We start from the raw sequence: 16,400 nt of genomic DNA, 5'->3' as shown, positions 1-16,400 counted from the left end.
ACTTTAGAATGTATTCTGTGGGATGTAGAAATCCTGCCTGCCATTAAGCTGTTGGAGCCAACTCTTGAAAGAGAAATGCTGTGAGGTCAGTGGGGAGTCTGTGAATGAGCACCATCAGAGCTGCACACAGCAGGTAGCAGCAAGGCAGCACTGAGATGGGGTGAACCTGTGCTTGGAGTCAGCCTGGTGTCTTTGGATTGAGTTGGGTACCTTGGTTAAGGAAGAAGAAGGGAAATCTTAAATCTAGTTGTAAATGGAGCTTTTGATGCAGGGAGAAGACGGTGTTATGCGATGCCCTGGTCTGATGGTCACTCTTGTCTTTGTTCTGGGTTGAAACCGATGGTTTTAGCACCATTAGAATTTGTAGCCCCATTGCTTCAAGCTGCTTCTCAGGTTGTCCAGGCTGAGCCAGCCTAGGTGTGAACAGATGAGGATGGATGAATGACAGCCAAGGGCTGCAGGAGGTGGGAGCCTGGATCCCATAGGCAGTGCTCTCCTGGGGACCTTACAGTGTGTTAATTAGTGCTGCCACAAGAGAGGTCTTGGAACCCGTGTGATGGAAAAGCCTCAGGACAAACTCAGGGAGAAAGGTGTGGGGAGCTCTGAGATAAAGTGCCACCAATGGTGCAGAATGCCTGCCCTGTCCACAGCGGGTTTGCTGTGTGTCCTTTGTCTTCCTGTGCTGAAAACAACACAGTCGCAGCAGCATCCTAGCAGAACACACTGTGCTCTCAGTCACACTGATTTTTGCTGCTAAAAATCCAGCAGCGTGTTGATGCTCAGAAATCAGATCTTTGTGCAGAGGGCTGTAGATAATGGCTGTGCCTCCACTTCGGGCCTGAACTCTGCAGAACAGCCTTCATTTCAGCACATTATTTTAAGCAGCTGTTGTTGCACACCACGGGTAGTCATTTCTGCATGTGTATACTGAGGGGAAGGTTATGGCGTTAGCTAGGATCTGTTGTTTCCCTGCTATGAGCTGGTGCATGCAGGTGTGGGTGTGCAGGGAGGTCCTATGCTGGGTTCTTCTTTGTACTTTTGTTTGCAACTCTCCACTTAGCATCTCCTACAGATGTCTGTGCATGTAGCAGCACTGCTCCTGTAGTTCTGTGTTTAGGAGTGTTTTGTTCCAAATGGGCTGCTGAGCTGTGGCAGCAGAGGGAGCAAGTGAGCCTCCAAGCGTTGCTGTCAAGAAAAACCAGCAGCAAATAATCACAGCCTTTGCAAGAGGTAAATTAAAACCGTCTCCTGCCTGGAAACGTGCACAGCTCAGCATCTTCCCTCCATAAATATTTCCTTGCTGTTGAATCGCTGTAACTCTTTCAGTGCCATACTCGGCTTCCAGCCATTGCTGGCAGCTCTGTGGCTCTGCAGAGATGGGGCTTGTTCAAAACCAGTCCATTAACCAGCCCGAGGTGGTCAGCAATGGAGAAGGAAGTGTTGGAATTGCCTTAGCACTGCTCATGTGTTGCTTTTTGTTAATCTCACTGCCTTCTGTCATTGCTCTTAGACACACGGGTTGCCTTCATGCACACACCAGGAGCAGCGAGGCAGCTGGGAGCGTGCTCTGTCTCTTATTTAAACGCTTGTGTTATCAAAATCCAGCCTCAGCTGGGTTATATCCTTTCCCATCCTATCTGAACAGCGTTGCACCCTTGTATACAAAGAACTGCTATGGGTGTGGGCATGGGGTTCTGCTCTGGGAAGCTGCCATTAGAGGGCTCCAGAGCCCTGCTCTTCCTTGAGCAATCTTCCTCTTAAGCTGTCTTTTCAAACAAAAAAAAGCCTTACCACCAATGATAACTCTACACCTGCTGTAATCTTTCTTGCATTGCTCAGACTTGTTGCAAACCAACCTCTTTATTTCAACAGGTATCACTGAAAACAGTACAGAAATGCTTTGTAAGCTCCCTTCTTTGCCTGAATGGAGAAACTTGACGTAATTGCAATGGTAGAAAGGAGGGGATTTGGCTGTACCCACGTCACAGAGCCGTCAGCATGGCTGCAGGCAGGTGGTGCCCAGGACAGGTGGGAGGCAGCATCCATCCCAATAGCCAGGTGTGCATATTGCCATAACATCAGTCACCAGGGATGGCTTTTCAGGTACCAGCATCGAGGTTTTCAAAGCAGAAGGGTTGTATGAAATGGCAGCAGTGGGAATAGGGTGAGTTCCATCTGCAGGATGTGGGGCTGCAGAGATCGGTTCTGGAAATGTTTTTCCCTTTGGGGCATTGAGGGAACATTAGGGATATTGTGTAGGAGCCACTAATCATGTGAGTGAGCATCCAGCAAGTCTTCCATGCAAATTTCTGGCCGTGTAGTAATGAGTTCCAGTAATAATTCTCTGCTGACTTGCAACGTCAGAGATATTGTGAGAGTGTGCACATTCTGATAGCGTGTTTACCAGCAAGGCTCCAGCTGCCAGGCTGGTACACCAGCACAGTGCAGATGGTCTGCTATTTATACTGCTGTTGTGCCTGGAGCAGATTCCTCCATGATGCCACTGTCTGGAGGGAAAGTCAACGTCTGCAGGGCTGTTATATGGGAAGGAGAGGCAACACCAACAGACCCAGTTCTACTCCTGGGGCTCTTTAGGAGTCTGCTCGTTGATTGTGTGTAGGTGAAGTGGATTCTTATTGAGAATCATAGAATATCCTGAGTTGGAAGGGACCCATGAGGAACATGGAGTCCAACTCCAGCTGTATTTTTAAGCACGTTTCCACTTAGCTCTGGCACCTGGCTGTAGGGCTTCTCCCTTTCTAACACGGACCCCAAGGAACACATTAAAGCTGCCTTTTTGTAGCTGTTGTTCTCCCAGAGTTGTTCACGAGGAGAGACCAAAGTTATCCAGCTGCCTGTAATCAAGACGTGGGCTGATTGCGCTGCTGAGGCAGCCTGTTGTGTCTTGTTAGGCACAAATAGAAATTCCAAGGAAGGATGGGATAATTAGAAGCAATCCAGTGATTCTTGTGACTGTGTAAAAATAACAGGGCTTCTTAAGGGCTTATTTTTAGCAGCCTCATGTGACAAAAGTTTAGTGGAGTTTTGGGGCAGGAGATGATGAGATGAGGTACAGCACCTGCTTTGGGAGGCTGTGCTGGGCGAGGGGCTGCACCTCAATCGTGTGCATGGGAACCACGGTAGGGGGGAAGCTCTGAGACACTGAGAATGAAGCTGTGCTGCTTTCCCTTTCTCTCTCAAAATGCCTTTCTCATACAAAGCTTCAGCTGTGTTGTTCTTGCAGCGATGGCAGCAGCCTCCCCCACAAAGTGTGGATGTCGTGGAGTCTTCATGCTGCTTTTTCTCCCCCAAATGCCATCATGTTTATGTTAGCTCAGCTAATGGGACTTGACAAACTGAAGCTCAGGCTCCTTTTTATTTCTGGATTCGGAATCAGTTTTATGGCTTTCACCCAACTCCTGCTGCATTGTTTGAGATGATTCTGAAAGTGAAACCAGTGCTGAACAAAACATGGAATTGTGCCATCAGCTTCTGGGTATGTCTGAAATGCAGCGCACAGCCCAGCCATATAGCCTTCATTTTGTGTAGGCAGGTTAACATGTGCTTGTCTTGTGTGCTGTAAAGGTAAGAAAATGCTGTTTTGCCTTTTCATTAAAAAACCCCCACCAAACTATTTCTAAATCAAAGCCTTCCTGCCTGCTCTTATGTGTGAAACAAGCCTGCCTGCTTAGAGCTGAGGAATTCAGACCGATATCAGATGGAAGAAACGTGGGCTTGCTAAGCAAACGCAAACATGCCCTATCTAAAAGGACAAACACATTCCTGATGTGGATGAAATTCTCAGCTTGTTAAATGGAGAATGCACAGTTAGGGCTGCGTGGAAGGAGGTTTTCGGTCCCCTCCTGATGATGTGCATCCCAAGTGTCCTTGTTGTGCATCCCAGGTGTCCTCACTGCCTGTTTGCTGCTGTCCCTTTTGTTTTCCTCCTCTTTTGTCTCCCCTGCAGCAGCCAGCTGTGCCTCCCTGCTGGCCCTGTCAGTGTGCATCCCTGCGGGAAGTGGGGAAAACCCTTCAATCCTTGCAGTGCCGGTGGTGGCCTGCGGTGTTTCCGTTGTTTTCAGGAAGTGGCTGAAGTTCCTCCTCGCTGACTCTCCTCTGTAGATATGTGACAGAATGGGTCTTTTCCTTTTATGGCCAGTAGTGCTGGTTTCTCCTCCCAGTACAGTCCTGGGTCAGAGGTGGATGCGGGCAGGGAAGGGGATGGCTTTGCCCGCTCCCGCTGGGTGGAGATGGGATTTGCAACACAGCAAATTCTGGGCTAAAATAAACCCAGTTACGACATCTACCCAGAGGTGCTGGGTTTGTTTGCTCGAGGAGTGCACTTAAGCTTTGGCCTTGTTTCTTAAGACAGCAATTAGGAATCCTGACTACCCTTAGTTTCATGGGGTAAAGTTTATCTGCCCATCCTGGGTGGTCTGATTTGAGCCTAGGTAACTCTGATTGAATCTAGATATGAGGACAATACCTTCTTTGTGACAGTTACGTGCAGTGTTTTGCACCAAGTGAGGTGTCCCAGCCTTCTATGGACATCTCAATAGTTTTATTCCTGGCCTCTAAGGAGCTGTTTTATACTGAATTTAATGTGCTCTTTGTGTAGGCCATGGGCACTGGCTTCACTCCTTAGCTGAAAGGTAACGTCCCTCTGGGTGGTAATTGCAGATGGTGCTGGTGAGCCAAAAGTCAACTTTCTCAGCCAATAATGTCTTTTACAAATCACCCATGGCCACGAATGGTTTGATAAATTTGAGCCTTAAAAGTATTTTTCTAATAAAGTGAATCTCCTGTTTCTTGCTACAAAGAGCTCTGTATCCCGTTTCACGACTCAAATGCAAATGGTTTATTTGGCAGTTGTTTCAACTGCTCCATTTTAAAGTGGTGCAGCTCTTGTTTCTTCTCAGCGAAACACGTTGGCTGCTGCTGTAGTTTCAGTTCTTATTCAACCCTTGAACTCTGAAACTGGGAGACAAAAGGCAACCTGGCTGGGAGAGCCAGTTCCCAGGGCTGCTGGTGAGCTCCTTTGCTTCCAGTGGCTGCAGACCTTAGCAAGATGGAACCTGGTAAGTGAACCCATCCCCATTCCCCCAGCAGGCAGCAGGAGGGCTGTTCTCAGCTGGCCCAACAGGTTGTGTCATCTTTGTGTGCATCTCTGAACAAGTGACCTGGGTATCCAAGGCGGCAGCAGTGGATGTAGGCTCACATATCTCAGCACATTGCAGGTCCCATGTTGAATGGTAGATAACAGCTCTCAGAAAGGTGTCTCAGGGCTGGATGCCTTCCCAGCCGGCTGCAGGGAGGGTTGTTCACACGGAGAACCTCGTCCTCGTGGTTGCCAGCTGGTCTGTAGGAGCTAAATGCTTCCCCCTGTGATGGCGAAGCAGCTTGGAAATGGTTTTCAGTAGCAAATGCACATTCTTCAGCTCTGCTTTAACAATAGTGTGTTTGTGAGTGCATTTTTTTTCCCCCTTAACTATACAATAGGGATCCGAGGAAAAAGAGTACAGAATCTGTAAACTGCTCTAGGGCTGCGGGGAGATGGTCCCAACCAATCCTGTTTCTAAATGCTTCATCTGTGCTGCCAAATGCATTGGTTTCATCCCTCAGCATCCCACGCTGTGGTTGTGTTGGTGCTGGGTTACCCTCTGAGGGCACAGCACAGCTGGGCCCACCCCAGCAGCAGAAGCATCAGTGCTCGCTCCATCTGCAGGGCAGTGGGAGCTGCTTTCCTGCTGAGCAAGGCAGGACCCTTCCATGGAAACCTCACAGTGATGGTGCAGTGTGAAATATGCTGGTTGATTTGGCTGATGTGGTTGGGCTGTGGCAGGAATTGCCGCTGCTGCTGCTCAGGATTTAGTGCTGTTTCTCAAGCAGTTCACTGGAGATGAGGCAGCTTGTACATTTTTTCTTGTCTTTAACAGCAAGCAGGCTTGCACCATCTCTGCTTCATGGAGCAGTCAGGCTGTGCAAATAATTAGTGCATTTAATTAAACTGCTTCGGTGCTGCAGTGAACCAGGAGAGAAGAGGGGAACCAGCATTTCTGATCAGTGTTTGTAGGCATAACAGGAAGGGAAGTGCTTTACTTGGGATTTCACAATGAAAAGCATTGCAGCTCTCTCTTCCCTTCTCACTTCTGTTCAGCTGAGCCTTCCCCGGAGTGATGCTGAGCACTGCAGAGCTCAGTGTTGGTCTCGTTTTCCCAGCTCTTCCATGGTCTGACTTGGCTGCAGGGAAGCACGCTGCCTTGCTGCATTACCAGCTTTTGTTTTAGGGCTAACTCAGCTTAGCATGAGAGATTTTAATATCCGTGGCAGCAGCTCCCATCCAGTGCCCTGCTCCTGCAGGGGCTGCATCTTCCAAAGCTCTGGAGCAGCACCTGGCTGTCACAGAGCCTGGAAAGCCATCCTGAGGCTTTAGTGCTGGGGCTTCCTTGCCACCTCTGCACCAATGGAGAACAAACCCAAGTCCAGCTGTTGGTGTGGACTCATGGGTGCTTTAGGCACAAGAAGAGCAAGTGAAAATGACATCTGAGGGCTCTGAAAGAGGAACTGGTCAGCTGCTTGCACATCCATTTCCCTGATTAGTCCTTAATGCTTTGCTGGGCTTTGTTGTGGTGCATGCTCATTTGCTTGATGTCTGTTTTTCTCATTTAGCAGGCATTTGAATAGTGCTGGGGGGAGGCAGCCTGGTATGGCCTGTCCCTGTGCTGCTGTGCTCTATACTTTGGGTTTTATGAAGCCTTGCAGGGTTCAGCCTTTGCTTTTACCACCAGCTTACTGTAGCTTGGCAGATGGGCTGCGGGTGATTTGCTGTCATGGTGGAGAAGTTGGAAGATGGAGGTGTGCAGGTCGGAGGGCTGCTCTGCTTCACTGCTGTAAGTGCTATAGCTGCTAATGCTGCAGGGCTGTCTGTTATGCCCTGCCTGTTGTACAGCCCAAATTCAGGGGCTGTGTGTCCTCCTCTGTTAGTGGCAGCACACAGCCTGTATGGAGAGGAATGGGTAGGAGAGAGCTTTGTGCCATGTAGGCATGAAAGCAAAACAAGCCTCCTAAACTTCTGAGACATCACGGAGCGTTTTGCTCATGTTTTCCTGTAGTTCTTATCCTTGCTGGTTCTCTGTATCTTATTGTTTTCCTTATTATGACTGGCTTGAAGGTAGGAGCGCCGTACTGGTGGGGCTTTCCCTCCTTCAAGGTTAATTTCCCTGGCAAAACAAGCTGGCCTTGCAGTTCCTGAGGTTCCATTGTGCCGAGTTGCTGGTGTAGCATTCCTGCTCACAAAGTTCTCACCTCTCATCCCATGTGTTACAGTGACCTGCAGCATTCATCTCTGCTGTACTCTTAAAAAGAAGGAAAAGCTCTGAATTGGCAAAGAGCTGTGCTGGCACTGCTAAATTGCTGCCAGGATTGCCATGTTGAAGTCCTGGGGAGCAGCAAGGAAGATGGGCAGCAGGGCTGGGAGAGGTGGTCTGTGCAGTCTTGGCTGGGGATTTGCATGGGGTGAGGAGGTGGGGGATTATTTTGTTGTGTGGTGCTGCAAGAGGGAAGTTTCAAAATTCACTTCAGTGATTGTTCCTCCTTGCAGTGTCACAATGCTTCCTTAGCAGATAGCACTGCAAATAAGATAAGGTGTTACCATCCTAACACCTGATGCTGAATGCATCCCTGTCCCATTGTTCCACCAACCCCACAGCTTTCCTCACTGCTGTTATTTAGCACTGCTAGATTTTGTGATTTAGAGCACAAGCTGTTGGAAGCAGCATCCCATTTTGTGCAGGGCTGTGTATAGGATTAAGCAGATAACCTCGTAGATCTCCTCTGCCAAATGGAGAGAGGCAATCTGCAGCGGGGGGTGATACAGGAGGGTCAGCTCTGGGAGCTTTGAACCCATCCGCTGCTATTTAATTATTGACTGTGGCCAGGAAGGCGTATAGCTGTTATCTGCAGTCAGTCCTACAGGTCTACAACCTGTGGTTAAAGCTACACGCAGGGCTCCAATAGCACGTACTGAGTTTCTCTGGCTTCCTGCCCTAAGACAGAGCGATGGGCATTCAGGTATGCTGATTTCAACACCATCTTCAGCATGAGGTTTGTGTTTAACCCACCCTGGTAAAGCGACTGAGGGCTGGGCTCCCCTGCCTGCACAATTCCTCAAGGTTTTATAGATGAAATGAAAGCACCAACAGAAGGGCTGTTCCTCTTATTCTCAGTGTGTTCTGGTAGGCGAGCAGGTTCTCGTGTAGCAGTTTCCCCTGTGACCAGCACTGTGATACTGGTGCAGAACAGCACGTCCTGTGTGAAGCTGCAGATATTTCTGTTCTGGGTGCCTGACTACCACAACCAAACTGCAGCTAATCCGGCCTTTAGAGCTGAGCTCTGGGGGAGGAAAGGCTTGCTTGGGTTTTCAGTAGATGTTTTGGGAAATGCAGGATGGGAGGGAACGGCCTTGAGTTGCAGCAGTGGAGGTTCAGGTTGGGTATTAGGGACACGTTTCTTTTCTGGATGAGCGTTCAGGCACTGCTGAACAGTTCCAAAGGAAACTGGTTTGGTGTCGTGGTGGGATGGGTTGGGGTTGGCCATCTTGGGTAGGTCTTTTTTGACCTTCATGATTCTAAATTGTGGATAACACAGATGCCACCACCTCAGGCAGGCACAGGGAAGGAGCTGCCAAGCGCTGACTTGGACAGCACAAACCTCATAAGCTTGTAGGTATCTTCACCCTCCGTGTGCATTGCTGGAAGCAGAAGGGCACCATGTGTCTGCAGTGTTTTGAAGGTGCTCAGTTTAACAAGAGTATTGGCTGGATCTGTCACATTTGGTAGCGTTGTTTGCTATGTGGCTGTAAGAGCTTTATGCAGCACAGCTGACGTGTGTTCGGGTATCAATGTGGATTTTCCTTATCCAGGTTTGACTCCCCATCACCCACAGCACTCTGTTTACCTGCCCTCTGGCACATCCAGAGACCAGCAGACCAGTCCAATGCTTGCATCTCTGCTGTATTCCTCCTGCTGCATTGAACCAGTGCTGTGCAAGGCAGGCAGACCTGAGTCCCGGTGCTTCTCCCAGTGCTGCCGTGTGAGCAGCAGCCACTGAGCGGCAGCGCTGCCCGAGGAACGGGGCTTTGGGAGGAGGAGGAGCAGGAAACCACCGCGGCTTTTGTGCATCTGGGAGCAGTGCCACTTCTTGGAGCCGTGCCTGCAGAGCTGCGGTCCCTTCTCTTCGTACACCCATAAAGCTGGCTCTCTCCTCAGTGGATCATCTCGGGCTGGGTTGTATCCTCTCAATCCCAGCTTAATGTATGGGAAATCCCATGCAGAGCCCTACAGGAGCTTGCTCACAACAGCTTATCCGTGCTTGTTGTGCCCTTGTTTAGCCACTTCTGTGCCCGTTTGTAGATGAGGGCATTGCAGTGGGCACTCAGTGGGGAGGAAGGCTGAGTGCTTCTCTGTGCTTTCCCATTAACTCTTCTGGTTGGGAGCTGCCGCCCTTTAATTAAACCAGCACAGTATGGAGTTGCTATTCTGAGCCTGTTGCATTCACATCTGGTTTGGAGTAAAACTTGGCTGATTTGAGGTTAGCCCTGCACTATTGTGTCTCTAAGAGCAGGAAGGAGCAGGGAATCGATCTGGGTCTCAGCGAGCGTCAAAGGGCTGCAATGTGCTTCGCCTCCCCTTGGCTCCCAGCAGGGAGCACAGCCACCAGCATCCCCGTGTGCCCATCCATAGGGCTGGGGGGACCCGTGGGGCGGCAGCAGGAGGATTTAATTAACAGCATATGGAGAGTTAAGGAAGCACTGGGCTCTGCTCAGAGCCACCGCTGCGAGCTGGAGGGCGGCGATGACAGCCCCGTGTGCTGCCTGTTGGTTACACTGAGCTTGTCTCGTGTTTTTATTTCTTGGCCGCCCCTCTTTGCATTTTGCTCAGTCAGTAAATGGCTTCGTGTGAACTCCTCCAGGAGCAGCAGGCACACAGGAATGCCGTGGGCCGTGCAAACAGCCTCTCATCTGTTTGCATCCTCTGTTTCTACCCATGCAGCTCGGCCAGGTTGGCAGCAATGTGGGGTCGGGGGGATGCTGAGGCTTCCCCCCCCCCTCCCCCCATCCGTGGGCTGGAGCTCACAGGGTTATTTTTAGTGGAGGGTGGAGGCACAAGGAAAATAAGTTTGGGCTGTGTTTTAAAACTGCAGCGTCTGCAGTGCGAGGAGCAGTGGAAGTGCTGAGGAACGGCCATTCCCATAAGGTGTTTCCTTCCGCCTTCGTTAGGTGCAGGGGCAATTAAGAAGGGCCTTCAAAGGTTGTGATGCCCGAAGCTCAGGCTGCACCAGCACAGAAAGCTGCTGACCCTGGGAACAAAGGATCCTCCTGAACCCAAACTGTTTGTGTTAATCCCGGCTGCTTCCTGGCGGCCGGGGAGAGGAAACAGAGCTCTGCCTCCAACAGCTGCATGGCGAGGAGATTACAGAGCCATGGAACACCCTCTCCATCACATCCTCCCCTCTGCTGTCCCGGCCCGGTGCCCTGTGGGCTGTCCCAGGCTGCCTGCCAGGCTGGGGCAGATGCAGCAGGCGGGAGATGCTTAATCTCCTGCATCCGTGCACCGTTCCCAGTGCCAAAGCTCCTCCAAACCTGAAGTGTGGGCTGTATATCTGTACCTGCCTGTAGGTGTGGGCTGGGAACTGCAGGGGAAATGCAGTGGGTTCATGAGGAATTGAACTGACGTGCTGCTAAAAGCCAAGTGAAGCGTGCTTTGCAGCACTGCCTATTGCTCACCAAGCACTGAAGGAGAAGCCGGAGGCCTCTTAGGTTTGGGGTGGGTGTGGAAGCTGCGGGGGGTGGGAAGGATGCATTCCCCCTCTATGTGGGTTTAGAGCTGCCTTGTTGTGTGGTAGCCTGTCTTGGTGCCAAGGTTATACAATAGAGAAAATCAGCCGTCCTACTGTGTGTTTAGGTTCATTAATATGGAAATGGTGGAGTACGTTTCCTTATCGAGCAAAAAGCTGCTCCTGAAATGAAAGAACCCTCTGTGGAAGTTCTGTCGAGATTAGAATTGTTATTGCATGAGAGGTGCAAAACCTCCCATCGGCCAAGCAGGTTTGAATCAGGGGAGCATAGAAATGCAAAAGGTTGTTCTGCTGTTCTGACTGCGGTTATGGCGTTGGAGCAGCTCCCTTTGCCTGAACCATAGGCCTTTGTGCAGAGGGATCCAATGGGAGCTCCTGTACCCACAGACAATGGCCCATTGTGTTGGGAGAGCAGGGAGGGGAGTTGTGTGCAGATCTGTTAGCAGCTCCTGCATCCTCACATCCGTCCTATCTCAGTCTGGGAGGAGGCAGCGGGGTCAGGGGCTGTACTTGGAATGGGATGAACCCAGCTGGGGTCAGGAGTTGAAGTGGTGGGGGTCTGTTCTTTGTAGTGCTCAGCCACAGCTCCCTATGGGCAGGACCCCACGTGTGATCCACACGTAGCCCAGCACCCATGGCATTGACTGCACGGTGCTCACCCCAAAGGGAGGAATGTGGGGTGTTCATGAGGCTGCGTGCTGTGCCTGTTTTCTTCCTCCTCGACTGTCAAGGAATCCTTTTTCCCAAGTGTAGGAGACAAATGTTGGGCAAGCAGCAACAGCTCAAGGGGAAGGCATTATTTAACCACGGTGTTGGAAATGAGGGTGGTGTAATAGCAAAAGGCAAAGGGGGGGGCTTGGTACCAAACCCTGAGCAGCACCATCTGCTGCGGACGGGCATCTAATTGGGCAGCGAAAGAGGCTCCTGGAGTGAAGTAGTTGGGAATTGCAGGCTCCTGGCTGGAGAGCCTGCCAACCCTTCTGGCAAAAAGCTGTTAGATCTTTGTTGCTGGCATGTGAAAGTGGCTCCGTGTAGCAGGGCTGCTTTTAACCCTTGCTGTGCCTGGACATCCAGCACTTCTGATCTTGAAACTGCCCGAGTGGTGATTGAAAGGGGAAGGAGGGCTGGCGATGCTTTGGGATGCATGGCTTTCGCCTTCTTACAGCCCCGTGCCCTGCAAGGTGCGGAAGTATCCTGTCTGCTAAGCTGCACGAGGGGCCCTTAATTCCTGAGATGAAAGCCCAAGCTGTGAGGCATCTCCTGGTGAGCACAAACAAGTCAACATTTGTCACCCTCCTAGGGGCAGCTTCCTTGGGAGCTTTGGTCTCCGTCCTGTTTGTCTGATGGCTGATCAAAAGCTCTCTGCTGCCTACGTGTGTCTCTGAGCAGAGGAGAACTTGGTCAGACAGCAGCAAATGGTGATATATGTTCACTGAATGTCCAGTTTCTTTGTTAAAAGCACACTGGGGGTTGTCTCAGTGCTCTGGTTGTATGACTGGAGCAGGGCAAGGCTGGTGGGGCCGCGTGGTGGAGGAAGGGAGGGAGGGAGGATGCTTTGCAGCCAGATGGTTTTCCTGCCAGGGGAGGTTGGATTTAAAGGCTGAGTCCCAGCCATCCTGAAGATGAAACAGTTGGATCACAAAACACGCGCTTCTTCCAAGTTTGATTTGGATGTTTTTTAATCTCTCTCAAATTAAAGGAAAATCTCTTGTTTGACCCAAAACAAAATTATGTTTTCTTTGGATGGCCAATGAAGAAAATCAACCATGTCCCAGTGCTGGTCCAAGTTCTGTTGCCAGCAGAGCCTCCACAGCTCCTGCTCCGTGCAGCTCTACCAGCCAGGCTGAGCCTTTTAGCTGGAGAGTTTATAGGAACAAGAGAGTTTGGTCACTTGCTTTAAATTTAGTTCAGCTGTTCTGGTTCAATTCATAAATATTTGTTGCTATGCCACCTCTGTTCTGTGGATGTGTGTCCACATCCTGCTTTTCAGCTGTTTACTCATGTAAGCCATCCTAACTTTATTTAGTGAGGTTTCACCAAGCTGAGTGTAGACTCTCATGCCTGTGGGATGAAGCAGTTCTCAATGCAGCAGCAAAACACTGACAAGCTTTGCAGCGTGTGCTGATCTGAAAGGCCCTTGTGTGAAGGTGAAAGGTTTGGGTCAGGAAACCCACAGGCCTGCTGACCTTCAGCATCGTGTTTTCATGTCTGCAGCCTGCTGCTGCAAGTTTGCAGCCGAGCTGTTGGCTGTTCCATGAGTCTTAGGTAGACTGGTATGGATGGACTTGTTTTGCACTGTTGTTGGTAGCTCCAGTTGTGTTTTGTTCCTGGGTTCTCATGCCTTGAAGACCACCCCATTGCTCCTATTATTGATGGACTCGCTGTGGTCTATACTGGAGGACAGACCTTCTGGGCCCTCGTATTTCTACACAGATTTGCCAGCCCCATCCTCAAGTAAGAATCTGCAATGTACTGGGAAAAGATGGGAATTCTTCCAGTCCCTGATGCTCTTAGTGGTGTGCTGGGTCTTCTCATCCTTTAATGCTTGTTGTCTTCCTCAGGAAACATGTCGGAAGTGCCAGGGGCTGTGGAAGGAGCACATGAACCTCACCTGCGAGCAGCTGGCTGAGAAGGACGACATCAAGTATAGGACATCCATGTAAGTGAACCCCGCAAGCTGGCACAGATGGGGAGTGGGTAAAATTATAACAGCGATACACCAGGCACAGAACTGGTGTGGAGGAAGGGATAAGAAACTCAGCTGTTCTTGTAAATGTTGGAAGCCCTGAAGCCTTGCTGGGTGTCAATGCCTTCCATTGTGTTCTGAAGACATCAAGCTGGAGGGGGCAGACAGCCCCTGGGATGGGATTTCTTTCTGTGAAAGGTAATTGGCAGCGGATCCAGGTGGTAACCTGAGAACGTGGGAGACTTGTTGGCAGCGTGGCCTGTTGCTCTGGCTGGCCCCATGTCTCACAGGCCAGCACCTGGAGAGCCTCACAGAGGTGAGAAAGCCCGCTGAGTCTTGCCTCCATTCGCCTGGGGCAGAAGGGAGGTGTTGTGAGAGGCAGGGATGTGTATTGAGTCAGAGTAGCTCAGGACCATTTGAAAATCTCAACTGGTGACAACATGCTGAAGAGTGGCTTACTCAGCCACGGCTTTCTGGCTTTGTGGAAGCGGAGGTGCTCATCTGTGCTATTAACTGGTTGGTAGGAATCTTTACGGAATAGAGTCGCTTTCTGACATACCCAGATGTGTCCCTCATGTCTTTGGAAGGCCTCGTTTCTCTCCTTGCTGCAGTACATGACAAAATCCGCTGGCTTTAGGAAACGAGTGAGGGCTGAGCCGCGGGGCTCAGCATGTTTGGCACAGCCCGACGGGAACTGCCTGTGTTGCCCAATCCTTTCCTCTCTGATTCAGTCTGTCTGGTATGAGTAGAGGTTGGAAAGCTCCACCGCTGTGAAGCTGAATGACTGTTGCTTGCTCATCCCACAGCCTGTACTTGAGAGCGGAACGTTGTTACAGATTTGATATGGCTTCTTTCTCTCACCACTCCTTTCCCTATAGGAAAGAGGGGTGAGGAGGAGGAGAAACAAGTTGTCATGTCCCTAATATGGAAAAAAAAAACACAAAAAGCAAATCGGTTTGAAAACTTTTGGCAGATCATTGCAGCAGATAGGTGAGCTGCACTGCACCATACAATGAGAGCTTCCTTTTGAAGCCCTGCGTAAGGAAAGGGAAGCACAGCTGGAGCTCAGGCCAAGCTTCCTGCCTCGCTCAGAGTTTCCAAAAAAAGTCTGCATCAGCAGCATCCTGTTGAGCAGAGGAGGGAAGAGCAGCTGCTGCTCAGAGCAGTCAGGCTCAAGTTGATTTTTTTCCTTCCTGTCTATTCTTAGCCCATTTCCCAAAGCCTGGGCACGCATCGTGCTGGATATAGCTGCAGGGGAGCTTGGTGTAGCTGCAAGGCAGCTGAAATCCCCACTTTTGGCTGCTCGTTTTTCTGCTCGCCATTCACTTCTCCTCTGGCTTTGTGTATGAAGCAGTTTGAGGGGCTGTGCTGTTGCCTGCTCTGTTGCTGGGATCCTCCTTAAAAATCCCACCCTGTCATCTCCCAAACGCGTGCAGGCTTTGCTGATCCCCTGGAGCAGCTGGGTGGAGATGCTGGCTGCTGGTTCTGTGCTGCAGGGTCAGCGCAGCCAAGGGGCCGTGCCTCCCTCTGTCCAAATGCAGTCCCTTCCCTCTGCTGTCGTCAAATTTCACTTCTCGGCTGCGAATTAAACTGTAACGTGATCCCCAGCGGTCATAAAATTGGCCCTCAGGCTGACAACTTGTATTCTTAAGTCTTTTAATTAAGTGACCGATGCTTTCCTCCAGTTCTGTGCCAAAACAGCATTGCCACGAGCCAAACCTTTGCTCAGAGCGTGTCCCTTCCTGGCTGCCTGCTGGGGACAGGGGCTGGGGACAGGGACCGTGCCCTGCGCTGCCTTCCCACCCCTCCCTGTCTTGCACACCTAAAGGAATAACCTCTGGAAAAATTATGCAGAGCATCTTCTTGGGAAAGCTGAGTTTCTGTGGGGAAAATTGTGATTATTTTTCAGCCACTGATTTAAACTTAACAGAAGCCAAATAAATCTGTAGCACAGCAGCTGGGATTGAAAGCAGTCTATGCGATCATGGCATCTTTGTAGCCGCAGCAACAGCCGGGCACTAAACTAGCTGGCAGATGACCACAGCAGTTTGCTTTTCCCAAGCTTTATCTCCTTGACTGTATTTCTTCCCAGCCGAGGCAGGAATCTGTGTGCCCTTTGGTCTCCTGACTTATGGTGTGAATTCCTCCCGATCCGGAGCCCAGCACCGCTGTGTTTTGGCTCGCATGGAAACCAGAATCAGGGCTGTAGCACGCAGGCTGCCATTGACTTTCTTTCACTTAATTTGTTCTCGAGTTGTCATGGGCTGGCTCCAAGTGGAGCTGAGCCCAGACCTCCTTGGAACAGCATCGGACTGTGGAGATGGTGTAGGAGGAAAGAAGTGGGAGCGGGGCTGTGGGGCTGCTGGGATGTAGTGGCAGGAATGGTAGTGCACTGGTGAACGCAGACACTCCTTCTCTAATCCTCCTTCCTCTCCTCTTTGTGTCGCAGAGAAGAGAAAATGACAGCAGCTCGAATCAGAAAATGCCACAAGTGTGGGACCGGCCTGATCAAATCAGAGGGCTGCAACCGCATGTCGTGCCGCTGCGGAGCTCAGATGTGCTACCTGTGCAGGGCTGCCATCAATGGCTACGACCACTTCTGCCAGCACCCCCGCTCACCTGGTGCTCCCTGCCAGGACTGCACCAAGTGCTCTCTCTGGACGGATCCCACAGTAAGTGAAGGAAGATGCTGGGGAGCAGTTTGCACTCTGATTTCAGTTATCGTTCAGTGCCATTGCAATGCATGCTTTCCAATGAAGAGAAGCGAGTGTTTTTAGGCAGTGTGACATTTTTCCTCTAAGCCCACATCAGCACAGAGTCCCATCTGACCACAACTTGTTCTTAGCTCTGCATCCGGGTT

The 16,400-nt window shown here is 50.7% G+C and overlaps 1 protein-coding gene across 15 annotated transcripts in view; it reads left to right on the top strand.

Moving 5' to 3' along the window:
* RNF216 (ring finger protein 216) overlaps positions 1-16,400 on the top strand; it is a 65,219-nt gene that overhangs the window by 40,119 nt on the left and 8,700 nt on the right. For all 15 annotated transcript variants that reach the window (XM_085513890.1, XM_085513889.1, XM_085513886.1 and 12 more), the window contains 2 exons: positions 13,416-13,513; positions 15,990-16,212. In XM_085513890.1, the coding sequence (XP_085370016.1) occupies positions 13,416-13,513; positions 15,990-16,212 (321 nt within the window). The remainder of the gene's footprint in view (positions 1-13,415; positions 13,514-15,989; positions 16,213-16,400) is intronic.

The sequence above is a fragment of the Coturnix japonica genome, chromosome 13 (genome assembly GCF_054131305.1).
Source record: "Coturnix japonica strain WE chromosome 13, WE-NBRP24, whole genome shotgun sequence".
NCBI classification, from domain to species: domain Eukaryota; kingdom Metazoa; phylum Chordata; class Aves; order Galliformes; family Phasianidae; genus Coturnix; species Coturnix japonica.
The sequence above is the reverse complement of the archived record's forward strand: the minus strand, read 5'-3'. Positions and strand labels throughout refer to the sequence as shown.